The sequence below is a fragment of the Schistocerca piceifrons genome, chromosome X, assembly GCF_021461385.2.
Source record: "Schistocerca piceifrons isolate TAMUIC-IGC-003096 chromosome X, iqSchPice1.1, whole genome shotgun sequence".
Taxonomy (NCBI): domain Eukaryota; kingdom Metazoa; phylum Arthropoda; class Insecta; order Orthoptera; family Acrididae; genus Schistocerca; species Schistocerca piceifrons.
In genome coordinates this window covers 611,678,038-611,700,890 of record NC_060149.1, presented here as the reverse complement: position 1 = coordinate 611,700,890, position 22,853 = coordinate 611,678,038, and the positions used below count along the sequence as shown (strand labels likewise).

The window sequence follows — 22,853 nt, the reverse complement described above, 5'->3', positions numbered from 1 at the left end:
GTAACCCGTTCCAGTCCTCCCATCATGGAAACAGACCTGGCAGTCCTAGAAATCGAAACCAGTTCCTCCCCATGGCATTTAGCCGGCTGACTTCTCAGCTACAGAGGCGGACGTAAAAGAAGGGTACAGCAATATAACACACGTAACTGTTTAAAGTGACAAATTTCGCTAAGATAGCGCCGAAATATCCTAGTAAGGAAGCCCGAAGCTGCCACCATAGTACAGTCTCACCGAATTTTCCACGTAATCTACACTCTACTGACAGCCTTTTCCGTCACGTCTGAAGTTTTTTCTTCTCGTTCTTGGGAAGAGCAGCACTGAAAACAATGTAAAACCCTATAACTGTGTAATACTCTTCCAGAAGTTCTTGAATACCGTTAAGAAAGTGTATTGGCCTGTTTGAAGGAAAGCATAGTTGCTTCAGAATCCCAGTAGAAGACACAGAAAGACTGGAGCTTTACCCTGACTCAAAACTATTCGGTCTCTTACGTTATATGATACGTCTGCCACCTACTTTTAGTGGTGTGAACTGCTACGAATATGTCCGGAGGACATCAGACATGCTTGGAAATTACTGTAGACTAGACTAGAGTCCAGTCTATCTCACCCCATCCACCCACCATCTCTTTCGCTTTTACCCCTAATAAGAGTCAACTTCCATTGAAAAACATAATTTAAAACTAAAAAAAACAGCCACCGTCTCCAAACTGTGATTTCTGAATACTTCTGTACGATCTCAGAAACGTTCATAACTACACACGTCAAAAAAAGTTTTGCATCACCTCGGTTCCAAGAGTTCCGAAACCTGTACAGGAAATTGGAATAGAGATCAACATAAATATCATTTCTGTCCTTTTTACTGCTCATGAAAACCACACATTGCATGTTATACTACCATGCAGTGAAACTTTCAGAGGTGGTGATCCAGATTGCTGTACACACCGGTGCCTCTAATACCCAGTAGCACGTCTTGCATTGATGAATGCCTGTATTCGTCGTGGCATACTATCCATAAGTGCATCAAGGCACTATTGGTCCAGATTGTCCCACTCCTCATCGGCGATTCGGCGTAGATCCCTCAGAGTGGTTGGTGGGTCACGTCATCCATAAACAGCCCTTTTAAATCTATCTCAGGCATGTTCGACAGGGTTCATGTCTGGAGAACATGCTCACCACTCTAGTCGAGCAATGTCGTTATCCTGAAGGAAGTCATTCACAAGATGTGCACGATGGGGGCGCGAATTGTCGTCCATGAAGGTGGATGCCTCGCCAATATGATGCCGATATGATTGCACTATCGGTTGGAGGATGGCATTCACGTATCGTACAGCCGTTATGGCGCCTTCCATGACCACCAGCGGCGTACGTCGGCCTTACATAATGCCACCCCAAAACATGAAGGAACCTCCACCTTGCTGCACTCGCTGGACAGTGTGTCTAAGGCGTTCAGCCTGACCAGGTTGCCTCCAAACACGTCTCCGACGATTGTCTGGCTGAAGGCATATGTGACACTCATCGATGAAGAGAACGTGATACCAGTTCTGAGCGGTCCATTCGGCATCTTGTTGGGCCCACCTGTACCGCACTGCATGGTGTCGTGGTTGCAAAAATGGACCTCGCCATGGACGTCGGGAGTGAAGCAGGGCATCATGCAGCCCATTACGCACAGTTTGAGTCATAACACGACGTCTTGCGGCTGTGCAAAAAGCATTATTCAACATGGTGGCGTTGCTGTCAGGGTTCCTCCGAGCCATAATCCGTAGGTAGCGGTTATCCATTGAAGTAGTAGACCTTGAGCGGCCTGAGCGAGGCATGTCATCCACAGTTCCTGTCTCTCTGTATTCTCTCTGTATGTACTCCATGTCCGAAGAACATCGCTGTGGTTCACTCCGAGACGCATGGACACTTCCCTTGTTGAGAGCCTTTCCTGGCGCAAAATAACAATGCGGACGCGATCAAACCGCGGTATTGACCGTCTAGGCATGGTTGAACTACAGACAACACGATCCGTGTACCTCCTTCCTGGTGGAATGACTGGAACTGATCGGCTGTCGGACCTCCTCCGTCTAATAAGCGCTGCTCACGCATGGTTGTTTACATCTTTGGGCGCTTTTAGTGACATCTCTCAACAGTCAAAGGTACTGTGTCTGTGATACAGTATCCACAGTCAACGTCTACCTTCAGGAGTTCGGTAACTGGGGTGACGCAATTTTTTTTTTTTTTTATGTGTGCATTTGCGTCTAGCTTCTCGACGCAATGTTTGCGCCTTAGCTGACTTGCTCTTTTGTTAATGTACTTGCAGATGACCCAGGATGCCAGGCCGGAGATCGACCGGTGTGCTGTCTGAGTCTGCGGCGCTGGTGCGCAGTACAGAAGGCATGTCGTACACCGAGGAGGGCGGCTCGATGCTCGCCACCGCGCCGCACGACGAGGCCGCGCTCGACGTCGAAGAGGAGCTCATGGATTACGTCGATTCCGATATCTCTGTGCTTGCCCAGTTCCACGAAGATGCCATTCGCCAGGTATGTGAGCTGCCGTAAGGTACGTCTTTATCACGCAAGCCACCTTACAGCGTGCGCCGGGTGATACTTGAGGTACCACTATTATTTCCTCCTTTCCAGTTTCGTTCGCGAATATTTCGCGGGGAGAAATACTGCCGGTAAGCTTCCGAATGAGTTCGAATTTCATCAACTAGATATAACAATTGATCACTTACAAGCGATGGACAGAAATATTGAAACACGAAAAACACAACACATTACCATGCCTAATACGGCGTAGTAAACCAGTTGGCATCCTAAAACATCTCCCAGTCGCCTCGGAAAGAATAAATATGGGTCGTGTATCGTTTTTAACAGGATCGTATACCGTTCTTCCTGCAAAATAGTGACAAGTTCAGGTAACGGTGATGGAGGTGGCCGGCCGCTGTGGTCTCGCGGTTCTAGGTGCTCAGTCCGGAACAGCGCGACTGCTACGGTCGCAGGTTCGAATCCTGCCTCGGGCTTGGATGTGTGTTATGTCCTTAGGTTAGTTAGGTTTAAGTAGTTCTAAGTTCTAGGGGACTGATGACCACAGATGTTAAGTCCCATAGTGCTCAGAGCCATTTGAACCATTTTTTTTTTTTTTTTTTTTTTTTTGATGGAGGTGGGTAGCGATCACAAAGACTAAATAACACTGAGATCTTGTGACCTTGATGGCGAGGGAAGGTGCAGGAAGTCATCCTCGTGCTCACAAAGCCAGTCCTGGACGACGTGAGCTGTGTGAACAGTGGCCCTGTCATCGTGGAACACAGCATCACTATAGGGTTCAAATGGCTCTGAGCACTATGGGACTCAACTGCTGAGGTCATTAGTCCCCTAGAACTTAGAACTAGTTAAACCTAACTAACCTAAGGACATCACAAACATCCATGCCCGAGGCAGGATTCGAACCTGCGACCGTAGCGGTCTTGCGGTTCCAGGCTGCAGCGCCTTTAACCGCACGGCCACTTCGGCCGGCTCACTATTGGGGAACAAACATTGTGCCATGGGATGGACCTGATCAGCCAAAATGGTACATAATCGTAGACCGTAATGCGACCTCGAAGAGTAACGGTAGGTTCCATGGAATACCACGATATGGCTGCCCAAATAATCACTGATCCCCCTCCCTACCCCTACCCCTCCCCTGTCCTATGTTTCATTGTTGGGATGTAAACTCGGTCAGGAGCTGAAAACAGTGTGCATCAAGACTCCACTAACCAAATGACTCTCTTCCATTCCAGGTTTCATGGTTTCGTCATCAAGTTTAACTGTTACGGCCATCAGCTCGCCCTACAATTCCCTTCTTATGGAAAGCCCTACGTGTTGTTTTTGTGATGACGAGTTTCGCGAGTGCGACATTCATTTCTGCAGTGAATTTTGCAGCTGTTGTTGTCTTATTTTTCATCCCAATCCTCTTCAATCACCGTCTATCGCCATCACTCAACAGACACTTTCGTCCGCGTTGTGACTTAGCGGATGATGCTTTCCCGCTTTCCCCTGTGCGCGGTACAAGCCTTTGATACGGTGCCTCTTGAAATACCGAAAACTGCGGCTACCATACGAGTATCAACAATCTGCCCACGTTCGAATTTATTTACCTCCGACATAATACACTCACAACTACACAGAAAACTGTTCTGACCACGATTGCCGCTTGAAACTTATTGAGGACATTGCACCTGTGCCGTTCGTTGTCAAACAGCTCAACCTGTCGGCTCAGCTAGCATCTGCATTTGTGTTCAGATATGCATTTCTCGATGTGTTTCATATCTTTGTGCAACCCCTGCGCTTCGGGTACAACTATTATTTTCCCTTCCGCTCGGGAATATTGCATAGGGAGGACAACTATCAGTAAGCTTCCGTATGAGCCGAATTCCATCAACCGTGTAACCCCCGCCCCTCCAGACATATGTCGTTTCAGTCTTTTATAGCGTTCATCCTGCCGTTACGAGTCCGCTATTTTTACATGATTCGGCAAACTTACTTTTTGTATTAGTTTCATGGCTGGATGCCCGTTCTTTCGGTAGAGGGAAGACGTGTGCGTCATTTTTCTGCGAATGATATAAATTTTATTCTGTTTGTTATTGTATTTTAACTGTTTATATATCGCATTTTCTGAAACTTACATTGGGGACCAGTCCATTACTTGCCTAAATGAGCGTGTAAAACCGAATAAAATCCACTCTCACGCTCTACACTGTACCAGACCTTCTTTTATTCTCAGTCCATGAACTGGTCGGCAGCGCTTCTCGTTCTCCATTTTCTCTGTGTTCTGCAAGTGTCTTCAGACCGAGTATGTTGACAGTTTAAGACGCCTTGGAATTGCTTCGATGTCTTCCTTTAAACTGACCTGGTGGGGATCCAAAACACTCGAGCAGTATTCAAATTGGATCGCACTACTGGTCTAAACGCAGTCTCCTTTATAGATGAGTTACACTTCCCTAAAATTCTCCCAGTAAACTCTAGTCGGCCGTTCGCCTTCCCTACTACCGTCGTTACATGCTCGTTCCATATCATATGGTTTTGCAACGCTATACTCGTACCTTGACTCTGTCAAACAGCGGACCACTGATGCTGTATTTGAACGTTACAGGATTGTTTCCCCTACTCATCTGCTTTAACTAACTTTTTTTTTACATTTAGCGCATGTTGCCATTCGTCACACCAAATAGAAATTCATTCTAAGATATCCATTATCTGTGTCTAGTTGAACCTTCTTCATATAATATTTATTTTACTTAAACTGAAATAACTGAGAAGGTGAAACTTCTACGTTATTACTTAAATTGCTTAATGCAACTGAACCTTCTAAAACTGCAGAGTGAAACTGACGTACTGTCACTTTGCTTGTCTTTATCGTTTGAACACTGATCCACAGAATTTTCGCTGACAAATGCAGCTCAAATTTATTCTATTCATTTATGACACACAATATACCAGGATAACGCAATCTGACTATTAATTAACACAAAAGAATGGCCCTGAATTAGAAGAAATCCTAACAATAACCCAAACATTTCATATGTCACTTACCTCACAGAAAATCTTCATGACACGAACTACAGCCAATACAGCAAGTATACAGCCAGCTAAATAAAAAGATTCTAACTACTGCAGGCTCTAACTACTAATAGGCATGTGGTTAGCAAAGGAAAGATTCTGTTGCAGAGAAAACAATGTATTTATCAGATTTTACCTTAATCATGTGACATCCAGTTCTAAAAATTATTTCATCGTCAGTGACGCCTAGTTCCAAATATTATATAAGCGTCAATAATTTCATTACCCACATTTTACAATCCATGTCCAATCAATCTTAAATCTCCTGCTTCAAACCTCCATCACTGCTAACAATTAACTTCAAACTGCGAGTCCGACCAGCCAGCGAGTCTCTTACAGAGGGCGCACAGCGCTGCCAGTGATATTAATGCAGTCTACAGCGCCACCAACATATAAAGAGGCTACTTACATAGCACTCATCGATGAAATGATGGTACCTTCCCGTATACTAAAGCGTCATCAGCAAACACCTGAAGACTGCTGATCACCCTATCAATCAGATTATTTATGTCTACGGAGAACAAGACAGATTCTGACATACTTCCCTGGGGCGCTGCTGACGATACTCGTGCCTCTGACGAACACTCATCCTCGAGAACAACGTACTGGGGTCTACACCGTTCAACCACATCAATGTGACCACCGTCTACGTTCGACGTCAGTTTGCAATAACTACTGACAGGCGGCAGGTGGCAGTACTAGCAGTGGAGGGTATATAAAGCGTGGTGGGGAGACGCGGAAAACGATGCAGTCGTCGTCGTATTGCTGGAAGGGAGCGATTTATCAGACGTCCTAAAGGTCATGATTGTTGTCTTCGGGACCAAGGGCGGAAGCACTTCCGAAACGGCTAAGTTCGCAAACTGTTAGCTTGCCGCCGTGGTTAAGGGATACCATGGATGGCAAAATGGCGTTATCCAAAACCGGCCCCGAGGCAGTTACGGTGTACCACAAAGCATAGATGACAGGGGTGAACGACGATTACAGAGATGTGTGCGAGCGAATAGACTTGCAACTGTCGAGCAACTGACCGCCCAGATGAACCAAAGGGCTACCTACCAACAGTGTCTCCTCAACGACCTTTCAGCGAACATTGTTGCCCATGGGCCTCCGCAGTAGGTGCCTGTTTCGTGCTAACTGCTGTTCATCGGCGACGAAGGTTGGAATTTGCACGCCAATACCACAACTGGACGTCCACTGAATTCCGACAGGTGACCTTTACAGATGAATCGCTTTTTATGCACCATTGGCCAGACGGCTGTTGACGTGTACGACGTGAAACGTCTGAAAGCAAACTCCGTGCAATCAATGTCGGAATGGTCCAGGCCGGAGGACGGTGAGTTATGGTCTGGAGAATCTTTTCGTGCAATTACTTGGGTGATCTCGTCGTTCTCGAAGGCACAATGGGTCAACACAAGTACGCTTCTATCCATGGGGACATTGTCCACACCTACATACAGTTTGTTTCTTCTCGGCTCGATGGCATCTTCCAGCGGGACAATGCAACGTGTTACACAGCTCACAATGTCGTGTTGTTTCAGAGAGCACCTGAATGAGTGTACTGTGCACCGCTAGCCACCAGACTCCCCGGATTTAAACCCACTCGAAGATACGTGGAAGCAGCCCGACCAGGCTGTTCGCGCCATGGATCTTCAGCGGCGGGGCCTAGCGCAGCTGGCCACGGCACTAGAGTCGGCGTGGATCCACACCTCTGACGGTACCTTCCAGAGCCTCATTGGCTCCCTTCCTGCACGTCTCGCAACGGTTCGCTCTGCAAAAGGTAGATGTTCAGGGTTTTGACAGGTGGTCACATTAATGTGACTGCACAGTGTATAAGAAGCCTTACATACGGATGAAGGAAGCATGTTCTTCTTCACCCTCACAGTGTTGCAATGTAGGCGTTTCAGCGCATCTTTCCCTTGGTTTTTTTTAATCTGACATCCAAAGAAGACTTATATCGAGCGTAAGGCCCAGGAACCTCACAGAATATTTAGAAAAATGTGTGTGAAATCTTACGGGACTTAACTGCTAAGGTCATCAGTCCCTAAGCTTACACACTACTTAACCTAAATTATCCTAAGGACAAACACACACACCCATGTCCGGGGGAGGACTCGAACCTCCGCCGGGACCAGCCGCACAGTCCATGACTGCAGCGCCCTAGACCGCACGGCTAATGCCGCGCGGCAGAATATTTAGAAGTTACGCCATCCGTCCAAAAAGACCAGAGACTGATTTTATTCCTAGCATATTTCCGATGTCAGCGCAGTAATTACGGCGACAGCTTGAAATAAGAACTCTAAACAACAGATGCGCATTTGTCAAGTCAATTTTGAGCAGGCAGTATTAGGTAGAGGAAGTGCGACCGTCGTGTGTCAATGTTGTTCTGTCACAAATCGCAATGGAGCAACGTACCAAAATCTAGTGCTCAAGATATTCTGCAGAATGTTTTGAAAAAGAGAAAAGTGTATGCAAAGTTTGTCCCGCACATCTTGACTTCTGAACAGAAACAACGAGGCGTAGACGCCTGCTGCGACTTGATTGAAACGCATAACGCGAACAATTATTTGCTGGAAAAAATAACGACAGGCGACGGGACTTCGTCTTATCAGTACGAACCCACCACAAAACGACAAAGTGCAGCAACTCACGTGAAGTGTCAACACTTCAACAGTATACCGACATCCAAGCCAATGTGACGCGCAAGTTGAATAACATCCCAAAGGAGAACTTTCCTGACAGTTTCACGTGTTCTGCCCGTTGTATCCATGTGTGAAGAGACTATGTAGAACACCTGAAGCATTAAAACCGTCATCTTAACTTTTATCAATTTTTTATTAATCTTGTCTGGAAACTGACGAGGCTGATGGTTGCCCATCTTATGCATGTTACCTCTGAGACACAAAGTTTTGTCTGTGCTTTCGCCATCGACTTCTGTGTGCTCAGAAGCAACTGCTGATGCTGATCAAATGTGGCTGCAATACTAGAGCATGAACAGAAATTAGAAAATTCATTAACTTACAAAGAACAGTTAGAAGGAACCTATTGTGTACGAAATACAATTCTGAGAAACGACTCAAATTGTAACACTTAAAATGCTTCCCTAATACACAATGTCAATATTATAAAACAATATGAAAATGTTCTTGAAAGCCAATATCTAAAATATCGATCATTGAAGACGGATTACAATAAATTGGGTGACGTTCACGGAATTCTCAGTAATAGAGTTGACGAAGGTTATTGTATCTGCAAGTGGTATCATTTGCCTTCTTTAAAGCAAAGAACATACTTATTAGGCGTTTCTTACGAAGGAAAACTGATGTGTAGTCTCATAAATTTGAATAAGGTTTCCCGGGAATATAATGATACCTTCTGAAGACAAGCCAGAGGATGTAACACAATGTGTTATAAATCCTCCCAAGAACTCCACGTGGAGTGATGAGAACGCTAGCCGTGGCACAAGACCAGAAACAAAGTATGAGTCGAGAGGTAATTAATGAATATGAAATAAAGGGACAGATTCGGGACCTTTTGACGAGAAACAAACCGCTACTATGTCCAAAATTTACATATAAATTTTATTTCGAACTATCTAAAGATTCAACCGTGAACTGAAGCATCTAAATAATTACAGAAACAGAAGGCACCTTCTAACAATAATTCACTACTTACTGAGGAATCGAAATCTGTAAACAGATCTCGACTGCCATCATTTAGAGAGGAATTAATAAATAGTTCAGAACGGCGGCGGTGTTCAAAAGATTCAAGTTTAAACGGAGCGTCTTCTTTGTCTTGAGTCGCTCACGAACACAGATCATTCCGCCGTCTCAACGGCAGAGACTGCGCCTGGTTAGGAAACGTCTGGGGCAAAAAGGAAGCGTCCAGATCTATGGACCAACAGGTGACAGCTATCCTCTTGACCACCCAGCAAACTGGCACTGGATCTACTTTTTTCAGCTGTAGACACATTTGTGTGAGATGCTGACCAGCTAACAAAAGCCCTAAGCAACGCCGCTCACACGCATTCTACTACGTCTTCTTGAAAATTCCACAGCTGCCGTCTCGCCGACGATCGCCTGTTGTCCATAGGTATGCTCCACCGTGCGACGATAAACCTTAACGATTCGTGACTTCGGCCACTGTCTAATAATGAAGCTCAGATTCGGTCGTTTGGCGATCGATTTCGCTATACTACGGGAGAGCAACAGCGCCAGCCATGCGGAGAGGTTGACCGAATTCTGCCGCCATCTTCTCCGCCCGGCCCCCCTTTCGCAGCCGAAATCTAGTTCTCATGATTCAGTATTCTCTCTCAAATAGTGCTCTCTGTTAAACTGTGTACCTATAGATGAATGCTATCTCTATATGCCATTCTGTGAATGTGTCTGTGCCAGTGGAGGTTGCCCTCGGTTAAGGGTACGTTGTTCTCTGCTCATTTCAGAAAACTTCTCTTTGCACTACTTTCCAAATCTTTTATATTGTGTTGCGATTTCTACCACATCCCCTCAACCCCCCCCCCCCCACCCCCCACCTGCTTATTCAAATCAGTGACTCTCTGCAAGTGGAATCGTAGTCCATGCCTTCCCACGGTCTAATACTGGATAGAATAATAACATGAGATCCCGATGGCCTATCAGAACTGATTTCGCCCACTAACAGAGGCAAGCTCTTTTCATTCAGTCCAACTGGGATACGAAAACTGTGGCAGTCACTTTAGATGTGGAAGCGCAAGGAGACGTAAAATTTTTCCTTCAATCCACACGAGACGGCAGCTGATCGCCTCACAAGTGTCTCTCTCATGATTGTGATAAGAGCTATATTGTGATAGCTATTTGGAGAAGTGTGATTTCGTAAGAAGAAGGGATAAGGATTAAGGTTTAACTACCTTTCGATCACGAGGTCATTAAAATAACTGAGCACAATCTTAAATATGATTAGAATGGCTAAGGAAAAAGTAACGTGTTATTTTGAAGGGAACCAACTATGAAAACCTCCATAGACCTATGGAACCTTCCGAAAAACCTAAATTTTGATATCCGCACGGATACTTGAAATACATTTATCTGACACGATGATCTAGCTACACTACTGGCCATTAAAATTGCTACACCAAGAAGAAATGCAGATGATAAACGGGTGTTCACTGGACAAATATATTATACTACAACTGACATGTGATTACATTTTCACGCAATTTGGGTGCATAGATCCTGAGAAATCAGTACCCAGAACAACCACCTCTGGCGGTAATAACGGCCTTGATACGCCTGGGCATTGAGACAAACAGAGCTTGGATGGCGTGTACAGGTACAGCTGCCCATGCAGCTTCAACACGATACCACAGTTCATCAAGAGTAGTGACTGGTGTATTGTGACGAGCCAGTTGCTCGGCCACCATTGACCACACGTTTTCAATTGGTGAGAGATCTGGAGAATGTGCTGGCCAGGGCAGCAGTCGAACATTTTCTGTATCCAGAAAGGCCCGTACAGGAACTGCAACATGCGGTCGTGTATTATCCTGCTGAAATGTAGGGTTTCGCAGGGATCAAATGAAGGATAGAGCCACGGGTCGTAACACATCTGAAATGTAACGTCCGCTGTTCAAATTGCCGTCAATACCAACAAGAGGTGACCGAGACGTGTAACCAATGGCACCCCACACCATCACGCCGGGTGATACACCAGTACGGCGATGACGAATACACGCTTCCAATGTGCGTTCACCGCGATGTCGCCAAACACGGATGCGACCATCATGATGCTGTAAACAGAACCTGGATTCATCCAAAAAAACGACGTTTTGCCATTCGTCCACCCAGGTTCGTCGTTGAGTACACCATCGCAGGCGCTCCTGTCTGGGATGCAGCGTCAAGGGTAACCGCAGCCATGGTCACCGATCTGATAGTCCATGCTGCTGCAAACGTCGTCGAACTGTTCGTGCAGATGGTTGTTTTGTCTTGCAAACGTCCCCATCTGTTGACTCAGGGATCGGGACGTGGCTCCACGATCCGTTACACCCATGCGGATAAGACGCCTGTCATCTCGACTGCTAGTGATACGAGGCCGTTGGTATCCAGCACGGCTTTCCGTATTATCCTCTTGATCCCACCGATTCCATATTCTGCTAACAGTCATTGGATCTCGACCAACGCGAGCAGCAATGTCGCGATACGATAAACCGCAATTGCGATTGGCTACAATCCGACCTTTATCAAAGTCGGAAACGTGATGGTACGCATTTCTCCTCCTTACACGAGGCATCACAACAACGTTTTACCAGACAACGCCGGTCAACTGCTGTTTGCGTATGAGAAAGCGGTTCGAAACTTTCCTCATGTCAGCATGTTGTACGTGTCGCCACCGGCGCCAGCCTTGTGTGAATGCTCTGAAAAGCTAATCATTTGCATATCACAGCATCTTCTTCCTGTCGGTTAAATTTCGCGTCCGTAGCACGTCATCTTCGTAGTGTAACAATTTTAATGGCCTGTAGTGTATTTAACCAAAGCACCACCTAGCTTGGTTGTTTCTAGAGAGGTAAGGCCTGTATCAAAAGTGTACCCCTAGCGGGGATATGGCCTCATCGGATTGTCTGTACTCTCGTGACAGAAATCTGTGTATGTGCTGGTAAACGGAGGAATGAAGTGATTCGATATGCAGATGTTTCAGTTTGTGGGTGATATGGTTCCAACCACTGGTGTAGGGACTGTGTACGATTCCGTCCTTCGTGTGGAAGGATGACATACCTCTACGGCAAGAGGAAGTCTTCCTGGCAACGGCCCATCAGCTGTTTGCTTCACTAGCCTCCACTGCTTTGAGATGGTAGCCTTGCCAATGTCTGCCACTTCTGCCTCGTCCGCAGCAAGGGTCTTCCATCGTAGTGATTCGGGATTGATTGTACCGACCTGAAGGTGCGAGGCACACAGACGGTCCTGATCACCGCTGCTGAGTTGCAGGTGCCTCCAGAATCCGCCGCTACCTGCCTCTGCACTCCGTGCTTCAAGCTGTCCCAGGAATACGAAACTTCTCACTTTGCGTAAGCATTGTCCTCCTGGAGAACATAATCTTCAATCCGTATAACATGGATCTCTGTTGTTACCCACACAACACACCCCGAGAGAATTTTGCTCTCTGAACAGCCAATCAAGACTGGTTTTTTCTCAATCAGTCTCTCAAGTAAATTTTTGTCTTACTATTTGACCTTATTTTAAGTACTTTAGTACATTTACATTTTAATGCATCACTCCCTGATACTCCATCTCTATCAAGTCTGCACAATATAGCATGTTGTAATTGGCCTTCAGTAACCAGCCTGACGCCTAGATCATTGAATTAATTGAAACCCGTAAGCATAAACTAAGTCCAGATGAACCGATTACTCTAGAAATTTAAGTCTCAGGCTGTATTTTATTAAGACGTTATATATTCGTCTGTATAGAAGACGTCGCCATTTCAGAAATTTCCGGCATAACGAAATGTATTGAAAAATTCCACGAAACTTCTACATCTACATCTACATCTATGTACATACTCTAAAGGCCACCGTATCGTGCATGACGGAGGGTACCCTGTACCGCTACTAGTCTTTTCCTTTCTTGCTCCTCTCTCAAATAGAGCGAGGGAAAAGCGACTGTCTATATGCCTTGGTACGAGCCCTGATTTCTCTTATCTTATCTTTGTGGTCTTTATGCGAAATGTTTGTTGGCGGCAATAGGATCGTTCTGTGGTCAGCTTCAGATGCCTGTTCTCTAAATTTTTGCAATAGTGTTCCGCGAAAAGAACGTTGTTTTCCCTTCAGGGATTCCTATTTGAGTTCACGAAGCATCTCTGTAGCGCTTGCGTGATGATCGAATGTGCAGGCAATAAATCTATCAGCACACTACTTAATTGAAGATTTCTTTTGGCCCAGGAATAAGTTGTAGCAGACAAGGAAAATTCTAACTCACATACGAAAAGCATATAGCTATGCGTGTATAGTGGATTCGAAGTCCAGTCTTTTCATTTCCATGGCTTCTTGATGTTGAATGGGATCTCTTGTGACACACTGTAAGTTATGGCGTAAAAACATTCCGTAATTTTTTGTACTATCAAGTGGGCTGATGAGGTAAGAACACATTATCATCAACAGAAATCTACTATAGTTGTACCGGACCTTTCCGATATACTTGTGATTACTGACACTCGCGTTCTGTGAAACTTCGTAAATCTTGGCTGTAAGCCCTTTATTCTTGCTAGCTAAGTGACTTCCAGATTCACTCATGACAGTCTTATTTTGAACTTTCTCAGCGCTCTGATTTTAGAAGTAAATTCACCATTCCACTGGGGAACAAGCTACCTCTTTTATTTTCATGAGGTCTTTGGGACGGATGCGTCAACTATGTGGTGGTTAACGCTTGTGATGCGGTCCATTCTCTTATATTTGGCCACTAGCTGTCGTGGCTTCCTGCACGACATCCACGGTCAGCCGGTCAGCGGGTATTCTTGCTCCGCTGCCGTAGGTTCTTCTCCACTGGACACAGTACATACGCCGAGCAATGCAAGAACACCGCGTGTTAGATAACCTTAACAACCTAAAAACATAAACATGAATGTTGACAAGCCAGTCTCCAGCAGATGACACCAGAAGCGCGCCCATCGACGACAGCGGCGCTACAATCGCGGAATTATGTTACATCCATGGGTCATGTACTCACCAAGAGCCGCGAGGATATTCTTCCACTTGCTGCCTGTTTAAGACGTTGTACGACCGCTAGCAGGTAGTTCCAGTCATTTTACTAGACACATTTCCAATTCGAGCGCGAAGTGTTGAGCGTGATGGATGCTTCTATTGCGATCACGGACTCATCCTCGGCCGAGAACGCTCGGAGGTCGACCGGTTGGCAACCTTCTGACTCTAGCCAATCGGAAACCGCAACCAGTAGCTTCGCTAAACGACCCAAGCTATGGAAGAGGCATCTAAGAGGATTACGTACATGGATACGTCATCGGGAGCCGCCTTCGATAATGATTTGGATCTCTCCCAACAAGGGCTTGCTTCTCCGCTGGTCCTTATCAGTCACTACGACAACACTAATGACAGCAGTGCTACCACCGCGGATACATCCTCATGCAAGCACCAACGTGAGAACCTACCTCCAATAATGAGACGCCCACCGATGCACAACACTTCCAAACAGTCAAACGAACCGTTAAGCCGGCCGGAGTGGCGGTGCGGTTCTAGGCGCTACAGTCTGGAGCCGAGCGACCACTACGGTCGCAGGTTCGAATCCCGCCTCGGGCATGGATGTGTGTGATGTCCTTAGGTTAGTTCGGTTTAATTAGTTCTAAGTTCTAGGCGACTGATGACCTCAGAAGTTAAGTCGCATAGTGCTCAGAGCCGAACCGTTAAGCACGTCGCCTGCAGGCCGCTGAGACGCTACAAGCGAAGAAGTCTTTCGAAACGGTGGTTGAAGGGGACGCAACAGCAGGTCAGGAAACAGCAGAACAGCAAGACACTGTCGCCGAGCCGAAAATTAAAAAAAAAAAAAATCCGTTGCTTGTGATGTAGTACTCTGGCGAGTACCTCGCCCTGCACCTTAAGCTGAAGGACGTCATCGGCGGTCATGTCTTCGAAGTCAACCTGCTGAAAAAGATCTTTTCAGGATTCGCTGACGAAAGATAGAAGTTCACCGGAATGTCGCGAAATTTTGTTCACAGATCAAATTTCCGTTCTACACCTAAGCTACTGTACCAAACAAACCGTTGAAACTCATTCTCCGGGATCTGCCTTTCAAACCGGACCAGAAGAACATCCAGAACATCCTCGCTGAGACGGTAATTCTCCTCAAATCTCCGAAAACTCGCCCTGTTATCCTGCTGTTCCTCGTGGTGGTCCCAGACACCGTGTTCAATAAGAGCGCTGACTGCAGACTGAAGAAATGCGTCGCCCACCCGAAATGTGTCAGCTGTGAAGGCCCGCTTGTCGCCAGTTACAGGGGCTGTAACGCCTTCAAGAGAGCCGCCCTTCGGCAAATAAGTATCGCCTCTACCTCCTGCAAGAAGGGTTCCGCTGCACTGGTGCGTAAAGCGGCATGCTTCGCATCAGTTCTCTGTGGACGCACGGCTGCCCCACTGCAGACACAGCCGCCGCCTGTACAGCAACCATCCACCTCTTCATCTTCAGAAGCCTCTCTGGACCAGGGCTCTTCCACTTCACGGTGTCCTCCAGACAACCAGTAAGTGCCGCCAAGAAGCCAACGCCGTGGGGCCAACAATAGAACTGCAACCAACATTGGCAGCCTTTGCACTGCCAGCAATGACACTTCAGTTCCTTCAGCGCCACCTGGTCCTGTGGTCATGGGAGCCTCATCATCCGACGCCCTCACCAGCTTGCTGATGGGAGTTAACACAATAATGACCACCCTCCTGGACCTAGTCTGAGAGGTGATGCAACTACTGCAGCAACTTTCTGCAGCACTACAGCAAGCCATATAGGCAGCCATCAGGACTTCTCAGACGCCTGGCTATGGCCCTTAAACGCCGAGGACTTGTCGCCTGCATATGGAATGCCAATGACATATGCACGCAACGAGATGAATAACGTTGGTTTCTCCATATCAGTTTGATAACAGAAAACCACCTCACACAAAGAGTCAATTTCCACGTCGCCAATTTCTCCTGTACTCGCAGAGATTGCCTAATGTCAGCCGGTGGTATGGCAATTTATGTGCTCTCAACCATTCGCCGTCACCTGTTGCAACTACCATCCCCTTCAGTCGCTGGAGGCTATTGGGGTCCCTGTGTCCCACGTCAGGCTTCTTCCCTCCTACTTACAAGATCGGAAATTCCACATACGTGCCATTTCAGGAGAATTGTCTCGCTGCCACATCCGTGCTGGAGTCCCAAAAGATTCCATACTGGGGCTGTACTGTACTTAATATTCGCTAGTGACATGCCGACGATGAGGAACGTCCTACTGGCGTTATATGTGGATGGTACCGCGCTCCTCAGGAAAAGCAGAGGCCCATATATGTTGCAGTACCAGTTTCAACACGGCCTCGAAGTTGTTGCCTGGATCGTCGTTAGTCGTCTTGGCTGCAATTCGCAGAAGACGCAAACCACTATCCTCACTTGGTGAACTGTACGTAACTCTCTCCCACATCTCGAGGTCCAAGGGTCCTGTTGTTGAAACACATAAATTATTTAAGCATCACTACCGTCAGGCTGACAATCTACAGGTAGCATGTGTGGCCACCCAGCGAGTATCTGGCGGTCTTCTGGGAGAATGCAGCTGAACAACATATAAAGCGTCTTCAACGTGTCCAGGACCGAGCTCTAGAGCTGGCTCTCCAACTTCTCCCATACTATCCAACGGAACTGGCCCATCAGTTGGCAGACATCCTGTATACTTTCGGAAGGTGTCACAGGCAGGAGGTTCGCTCAACAGGCACATTCAGGCGCTGGGAGACAAGCAGCACAGGCACACCAGCACTCGCTTGCCTGACTTAATACGCACCTAAAGTGACAGCAGATCAGTACTGCCTCCAAGATATTTCCTAGAAGAGCACAGCACTGAGAGTCATCTACAGTTGTACTACATGCTCACGGGTTGACTGGAGGAACAACCTTACACAATAACCTAAACCACATTCTGGGCAATTGTTTCCCAGCACGTCCTCTCAGCAGCTAGCAGGCATCTTACGCTCACGTTTCACGTTGGTTCATTTATTCCCCTGCAAATGCTGGTATCTGTGCCGACTTCAGCAGCCTCCGTCTCCGTAACGGTATTAGTTTTGCGTTCTAATACCTTCAGGAACGTGGCAAAGGATAATTTAGAACTGAGAGATATCATATATTCCACAAGAGGATATTTTCCTAACTACTTTCAGATCCTGGATTTTCCGTCCATCGTCACAAACAAAGCAGACTCTGTTACACACTCTATGATTGCCGCAATGCCCTGTGCGGCTAGAAGTCATTATTTCCTCCCTATCTCTTTCCCATCCAGTTTCCATTCATTTCGCCCCAAAATTTTCATGTATGCCCTAGCTGCTTCATCTCGAGTGGTTTCTGTTCTGTCGGACATGTCCGACGTAAAGGACACCACTCATATTTATAATCACTTAAGACAAAGACCAGGATGGATCCTTTGGAGAGGACACTACCTGTTTCCTTTTCTATGATTCTCCAATCGAAGGCTGTGTCCCGTCGAAAGTGATGTCATGGTGCAACGTGTCGTTAAACCCAAATCTTTTTTTTTTCCATCTGCCAAAAGTTACAGAGCCTTATTTGCTCTTTGACACACTTGAACTCTGTAATCAGCATCTACCAATATTGTCACGTAGAATCCTAAATCAAGTATCAATTACAAGAGTAGCGTCGTCAGCAAGAACTAACACTTCGCACCAGCAGCACGCTTTTAAGCACATACAAAAGTACACACGGAGCTGAAACGCTTGTCTCACCAGAGAATGTTACGTGTTCATGGAATGTTTTAGTAAATTCCAATGTTTCATAAACACGTAAGTCCCAATAACATCCAGAAAATACAAATCTGAAATGGAAGACGCCACAACACAGGTGTTGCACATCGTGAACAGTCTTCCTCTCAAAATTCCAAAAGACCACATTCTATTACAGGTAAACAAGCATGAAACTTCCCCTATTCTGCTTAAAAGCCAAAGAGATAATGTAAAGGGCTACCAGTTCTAATTCTTCCCATATAGCATATTTGAATTGCATACGAAACTGCAAAAAGTGGTTGTGGTATAGTATGTAATCTCTGCCATGAACCGTAAGCTGGCTTGTTGAGTACACATGAAGATGTAAGTGTAACTGATTACAACAGTACCTGTTTTTTCTGCGCAAACAGAATATTATCATGTGGATATTCATCTAACAGTGACTTTTTCATAACTATCTTAATTAATAAAAAAAGTAGTAGCCTTTCATAACCACCTTAATTAATAAAAAATGTAGTAGTCTGTAACTAAAATGTGAATCACTTATTTCTCTATCTCAGTTTTACTCCCTGTGTAGAAATTAATAACCGACAAACTTATACAGCAGCCGCAGATTCTTAAGTGTATTTTTCCTACTGCCTCTAAGAGTGTCGGTAAGATCAGCGCATTGAGATGCATAAAATGTACTGATAACTATATAGTCATAATTTATATCACTGACCTGGTTTTCATGTATGCACCCAGTACTCCAGTCTATAGTTCTGTACTGTAAGCAAAACTGAACACCCGCTACTCTCGATCAGTATAAAAAATTATATTTCAGGCTGGTTCTGGATACTTCCAATGGATGCTGCTCTTTGTTGTTGGTCTTGGCATGGCTGCTGATACGGTGGAATTGTTTGTTGTACCATACATCCTGCCCAGTGCTGAAGTGGAGATGTGTCTTGGCAGCAGGGAGAAAATCTGGTTAAGTAAGTACTTAATATTATTTGACTATACTTTAAATTTTTAATTTATAATTATTGCAATGTTAATTATAATTAGGTTTGTAAGCTTTAAGACACGTTTTACCGGAAACACCAACAGTAAAATACGATGTAGATTACAGGTATGATTTGATATAGAGACTTTATAAACACAATTCTTCTTGAATGAGACCAACTTGTGTCTCAAGTAAACCATGCAGGAAAGACATAATAGCAACTTTCTGTGCCAAGTGGTTTTTTTTTTTTTTATAAAAAAAAGACATGATGTGGACCTCGTAAACATACTTTCAAGTGTTTTGCGGTTTTAATTTTCCCACTGCATTTTAAGCTCTTCACAGGTGACTCATTCTCTCATTCTTTTCTACATCTCTGTCGTCGTAGACTCAGTGAATGAAGCCAAAACTAAGACTCTGAGATGCTGCAGTTCAGACACATTAAACAGATATACTGCAGACATGAGCAAAACTCATCACTGTCATGGGTTGTCTTCCCTTCTTGGCAACATGTTTCTCACTGCAGTTCCTTTCATTATTACAGACTGAATGGGAGGTTTGCTTAAGGAAAACAATTGCAGACAGTACTCTCAGTTGTACCTTTTTACATGTTCTAATGACAACTTCATATTAGCAGAGGCTGGAAACGAATCTGCATGGCACACACTGATAGATTTTATTTCTTCACAAGCATCTAGATCAACGTTCAATAGTCATTACACTTGGTTTCTCCACGAAGTACACTTATTAATTTGAAACACTATAACATTCACAAATTTTGGAATGTCCCAATGAGAGCATTCGTAAGGAAAACTGTTTCTCAGTTTATAATAACTAAAAGAACAAAAAGTGTTTTCCACTCATAATGTCTACAGTATAACTACTGGAAATATTGGAAAATAAAAAAAGAAAGCGAATTGTCTCTGTTGAATGAGCTTGTCAGTTTGCAGCACGCTTAAGACAGAAAATTAGAAACAATTACGACAGCTACTGAAGAGAAGGGCCGCCACCGGATGTTAATTTATAGTGTTCAGGCTGCAGTGCATTACCAACTGTCTATCTGAGTATTAGCTACAATGACTAGTGACAGGAATGGGAATAAAACTCATTGACTTATTTTTTTGGTATTTTGGTCCTAATAGCCCATTCAAGGAAGATCAAAAATGTCATGAAGAACATACTAAAAATCAACCGGTGGGGTGTGAGTGAGGGGGGGGGGGAGCGTTTAAAGGTATTTTTTTAATGTTGTTCTTGAATATCTAGAAAACTGCGGCTTCTAACAAAGATGTTTCCCAGTACTAAATTAAACTGCAGTAAATTTCCTACAAAAACGTCTTATTCATTTTGCCTCTAGATCTAGTAATTTCGTTGCAGGAGACGGAAAATCACAGATTATTAAAAATAGTGTTTAACGGTATACGCTTTTTGTTTATTGTTAAAAGAAGTAGGATACGATAAATATTAAATCTTTGCAAGTGTAGGTTAAACTTATTAAGTAAAATGCTGAATTTTGGGGGTGTAACAACGTGGAAAGAAGGGGTATGGAGGTTAGAAGCGTGGGGGAAGGTAGGTCGCTGGACTGTGGTCTTGCTCTTCCCTCCTTCATAGGTCTGCAAGCTGAAGAGCGAGCAGGCGCTTACCTATTCTTCCTACCTCACAACCTCATAAAAACCAACTACAGATTGTATCACAAAGTTGTACCGACCCTTCCATGATGCCTTATGCTTCACTGGCCACACAGTGTGCAGACATGCCTGGGGTGTTTATTTTCCACAAAATTTGTTGACATTGTATGAACTACTAACGCAAGTAACACGTAGGGACAGAATCTACATAAACCTGTTGATGCTCTTCTACACTGCTGGAGTGATTATTAGTCATCCTGTATGGCACGTGTAGCTTTCTTCTGGGAAAGTTATTTTCCCCCAACATGAGCACTGACTACGTTACAGTTTACAGTCAGACCATACCTCTTCAACCTGTCCAGTTCTCCTCTGTAAGTCGACAAAATAATTTAGCTGAGCTTGTGTTTATGTAGTGTAGTTATTTTCAGTCTATGGAGTACTTATTTGCAAGCGTGATGTCCTCAGTGAGTTATGTAGAATTGATCGGAAAGGGACTGGAATGATAAAAGTAGCACTTGCCGCTATCTGTCGTTAACAGCGTATTTTAAATACATGCAACTGTGTTGTAGTCGCTTCTTGTTGAATTAATGAATGGCCAGGGATTTACTGCGCTTCACTCACCATCAATTGCGTTACTGATGGAGTGCATAAAGGTTTTCAAATCAGGAATTGCTGTCACTTCTAGAGTCAGCTGCAATGGACGGAGCCGCTTACCACTCCTACATAGTATATCCTACAAGGTGGGTGTCAGTATGTCTTGTAGGACTCATTATGTTGAATCTACAACAGTAATCTGTTGTAAAGCATTACCTAACTTACGTTGAAATATCTGAAGTTCCATAACACATAGGTGACATACAAGGTGACAATTATTGAACTACATGAAATAAAATCTTCATAACTTCTGAATGGTTTGCGACAGGAGTTCAAACTGCACAGTTGGCTGTGGGGCACGATGGGAATTAGTATGCACTGTATGCTTTGATTTAGCTACGAAGCCCACTTTCATTTGGATGGGTTTGCCAGTAAGCAAAATTTGCGCATTTGGGGGACTGAGAATCCGCATTTCGCGATCGAGAATCTCTTCATCCTCAATGGACTACCATGTGGTGGGGAATGTCTGGTCACGGAATAATGGGAGGGCGCTAATCCGTCGTCTTCCAGGGGAACAACTCCTTGACACCTGTACCTCGTGACAGAGACAAACTGGCGGCAGCTCCATTATGCTCTGGGGAACATTCACGTGGGGAGCCATGGGTCCAGTGCAGCACGTGCAAGGAATCATGACGGCTAAGGAGTATCGTGCGCTGATTGCAGACCACGTACATCCCTTCATAACGATCATGTTTCCCAACGCCAGTGGCAGTTTTCAACAAGTTAATGCGCCGTTTCACAAGGCCAGGAGTGAGATGGATGGTTCAAGAAACACAGTGGCGAGTTTAAATTGATGTGCTAGCTCTCCAACTCGCCAGATCTGAACCCTATCGAACACATCTGGGATGCGATTGAACGTGGCGTCAGAGCTCACCCCTCCCCCCTCCTCGGAATTTACGGGAATTAGGTGACTTGTGTGGGTAGATGTGGTGCCAACGCCCTCCAGCAACCTACCAAGGACAAATTACTTCCATGGAATGACGCGTTGTCGCTATTATTCGGACCAAATTTGGACTTACCAGCTATTAGGTAAGTTGTCATAATGTTCAAGCTGATGAGTGTAGATGTAGTTGCACAGGATGCTATTGCAAGTAATTCTATAGTGTTGTTAGTTTGTTATTCTAATCAAGTAATCATGACAATAAACATCGAATGAATTCAGAAACGCGCTGAAAAATATAGTAACAGGTCGGTATCCACCTTAGGCAAACGTAAAAGAAATGCTCGGGAAATTTAAACTGTAATACTTGGAAGATAGGAAACGTAGTGCTAGGCAAACCATAGTGGAACGTGCGGAGGCTGAGGTGTACACTCTGACGACCTCTTTGACGAAGGGATATTAAACCCTAATCTTCCTTCGTGGTTATTACAAGATCCCTTGCAAATGTGGGCTTTAATACATCGGGCTGACGACTCACACCGTCCACGAAAGATGTGCGTGACACCGAAGGTATAACCGTCTCTTACAGCCCAAAATATAAACATCGGCAGAGCACTGTATCGGTACTGGTCGAAATTTTAGCGTTGATTTCATCTTTTTGGACTCGGTAGTAAAAGAAGCATTTGGAATTCATTTGTT

The 22,853-nt window shown here is 45.1% G+C and overlaps 1 protein-coding gene across 1 annotated transcript in view; it reads left to right on the top strand.

The window, feature by feature from the left end:
* The window catches only part of LOC124722894 (synaptic vesicle glycoprotein 2B-like), a 236,402-nt gene that overhangs the window by 72,314 nt on the left and 141,235 nt on the right, over positions 1–22,853 (top strand). The window contains exons 2-3 of the mRNA XM_047248036.1: positions 2,303–2,522; positions 18,840–18,987. Coding sequence (XP_047103992.1) covers positions 2,313–2,522; positions 18,840–18,987 — 358 coding nt within the window. The 5' untranslated portion in view covers positions 2,303–2,312. The remainder of the gene's footprint in view (positions 1–2,302; positions 2,523–18,839; positions 18,988–22,853) is intronic.